General features: G+C 65.8%; 1 protein-coding gene across 1 annotated transcript; it reads left to right on the forward strand.

Annotated features, from left to right (window-relative positions):
• Positions 1-743: 743 nt before the first annotated feature.
• Positions 744-1,835, forward strand: LOC124527603 (EKC/KEOPS complex subunit LAGE3-like). The gene is made up of 3 exons (XM_047100702.1): positions 744-988; positions 1,300-1,428; positions 1,697-1,835. The coding sequence occupies exons 1-3, from the start codon at positions 744-746 to the stop codon at positions 1,833-1,835; spliced, it is 513 nt and encodes a 170-aa protein (XP_046956658.1).
• The last annotated feature ends 702 nt before the right edge of the window (positions 1,836-2,537 follow it).

Below are 2,537 nucleotides of genomic sequence, written 5' to 3' on the forward strand. Positions count from 1 at the left end.
AGCCGCTGGAGAGGCGGCCGAGGGCGGGGTCTCTGGGAGCCCAGGGCAGAGCTGGCTTCGGGGCAGGGGCGCGGGAAGCAGTCCCGGGCCCGGGAGGAACACAGGGGGGTCCGTTTGCTCAGGCGCTCCTGGGAGCCCCCTTGCTTTGGATGCTTGGGGGCGGAGCCTCAGGAGGGAGCCCTCGTTGGCTAGGAGGACAAGGGTGGGGGGGGTAGTCTCTAGGGGCTCCTGGCAGAGCTGGCTGGGCGGGAACCAGTCAGGCGCCCAAGGGAACGGCCGGGAGGTGGGGGTGGGGAAATGTTGGCCTCGGCGCTCCCGGGAGGCCGGGGTGACTTGCGTGGGCTTTATGAGGAAGCGCTCCTAGTCTAGCTAAGCCAGGGGGTCTCCCAGGGCCCAAGGGCGGAAAGGCCGGCTGGGCGGGCACCGGCCGCAGGCCTGGCGGCCTCACTGGAAACCCTAGGAGCCCGTTGGCGCAGGCGCCTGGGGGTGGCGTCGAGCTGTGATAGGCGGGGCTTCCGCAGCCAGGGTCCGAGAGAGCCTGGGACAGCGAGCGTCGCTTTGGCGGGAACCGGCCACGCGCGCGGCAGCCTCCCGACGGTCCGTTTGCGCGTGCGCGGGGAGGGCGGGGTCGGCGCGCGGGGCGGAGCTTCGGGAAGGAGCCGCAGCGCCTCAGCCGCCAGCCGACTGGGCGAACGGCCGGACCTGTGTTCAGGGGACTGGACCTGAGGCGGAGCCTGACGACCATGGAGGCGGCAGACGCAGCCGCAGGCGGCGAGGCGGGCGGCGCCGACAATGCCCGGGATGGCCAGGGGGGCCAGGGGGGCCAGGAGGGCCAGGGAGGCGGCGGAGGCCATGGCCTCGGAGGCGCGGACGCGGAGGCCGCGGTCGCCGGCGAGGCTCCGCGTGTCCCGCGACCACCTCACGCCCCCGGGCCAGGCGGAGATGCCCTCTCCACGGCCGGAAGGCCGGAAACCCGAGTACACATATTGTATCCTAGCCGAGGGGACAGCGGGCATGGGCAGGGGGCGGAAAGGGAGAGGAGCTGTGGTAACCTGAGGTGCGCGGGGCAAAGATCTGAGAGCAGGGTGATCACGGGGTGGCTGGAGAGAGGTGGGGGAGGAGGAAGGAAGGAGATCGGGGGGAAACGGGTTCCCGGGGGCGGTGGGCGGACATGGGCCTGGTAACGGGGTGGCCGCGAGCCATTAGGGTCGGGAGTGGGTGGCCTCGTCAGGGTGGCCTGAGAAGGGGGCTCAGGCCCTAAGTGAGTAGGGGTGGTACCTTAACCGAATCTGCACCCAGCGCCCTCGGCGTGCCTTTCCCGTCCCAGTTGGAGGCGGAGATCGCCTGTGCGTCTTTCGCCCCAGATCGGGAACCGTATGGATGCCTTGTGGAGCAGCAGCTCACTGTGTTCGGCAGCGTCCTGGCCATGTTAGTTCTGGAAGGGCCGGGGTCGGGGTGGCTGCAGGTGGCGGGTCCAGTCTCCATGGGGGGTGGGGGGGGGGCTCTCTCTGCTGGATCGTCGAGGGCTAGGTGCGGGCCAGGGCCCGAGGCTCTAACACCTGCACCTGCGGGTAGGGGGTTCGCTCCTGGGGGCGGGGAAGGGTGCAAGGGATGGGTACCTGGGCGGGGAGGGGAGCTGAGCGAGGAAGGGGAGGATCCACCACCTCCAACTTGATTGCCTTTTCTCCTCTCTCAGCCGCTGGAGAGCTGAAAACCCTTTCCTCCTCCGAATTTCCATCATCAACTTTCTTGACCAGCTTTGCGTGGTGATTCGGACCATGCAGCGCTTCCGGTTCCCGGTTCCCGCTAAGCCTGCGCTGGCGAAAGGGGGCTAAGGTCTAGCCTCGTGTCCCCCGTCTGGGCGGTCCGTCCTTCCTAGGGCAGTGATGCCTGCACTAGCTGCCACCTGAGGTTGGGGGCCTGCCTGGTCTTCTGAGGGCAACGAGGGCCCGAGCCCTTGGGCACTCACGGTCCCCTTGTTTTGTTTGCCATTTAAATGTTTGCTACTGCAGAAAATAAAACTGAGCTTTGCTATTCCCTGTTCCTTCTCAGTTGCGGCACCCCCGGATACTCTTCCCTTTGTCCTCAGGTGGGGGGGGGGGGCGGGGCGGCTTCTGGGATGTCGACGACGTGCAAGTCGCGGAAGGTGGTAGAAGGCAGTTTGGGAACTGGCAGAACCCACGTGCGTCCTGTCCTTCGGTATCAAGGACTCTCAACATGTGGGAATATGCCCATCGTTGGCACGTTTCGCATTACTCCTGATGGCTTTCATCTAATGTGAACTTTTTATCCAAACTCTTCAAGTATCACAGAAACCTCTTGAAACTCTTGTTGAGGGGCGCCTGGGTGGCGCAGTCGGTTAAGCGTCCGACTTCAGCCAGGTCACGATCTCGCGGTCCGTGAGTTCGAGCCCCGCGTCAGGCTCTGGGCTGACGGCTCAGAGCCTGGAGCCTGTTTCCGATTCTGTGTCTCCCTCTCTCTCTGCCCCTCCCCCGTTCATGCTCTGTCTCTCTCTGTCCCAAAAATAAATAAACGTT

This window comes from Lynx rufus, unplaced genomic scaffold (assembly GCF_022079265.1).
Source record: "Lynx rufus isolate CCGP_SWC_20201006 ecotype Redwood Valley unplaced genomic scaffold, mLynRuf1.p SCAF_52, whole genome shotgun sequence".
NCBI classification, from domain to species: Eukaryota; Metazoa; Chordata; class Mammalia; order Carnivora; family Felidae; genus Lynx; species Lynx rufus.

Excerpts from the sequence above, each read along its gene's own strand:
- LOC124527603 (XM_047100702.1), top strand. The coding sequence starts at position 744 with ATGGAGGCGGCAGACGCAGCCGCAGGCGGCGAGGCGGGCGGCGCCGAC. Across the intron at positions 989-1,299 it reads GAAACCCGAGTACACATATT|CGCCCTCGGCGTGCCTTTCC; the intron begins GTATCCTAGCCG and ends ATCTGCACCCAG. Across the intron at positions 1,429-1,696 it reads TTCGGCAGCGTCCTGGCCAT|CCGCTGGAGAGCTGAAAACC; the intron begins GTTAGTTCTGGA and ends CTCCTCTCTCAG.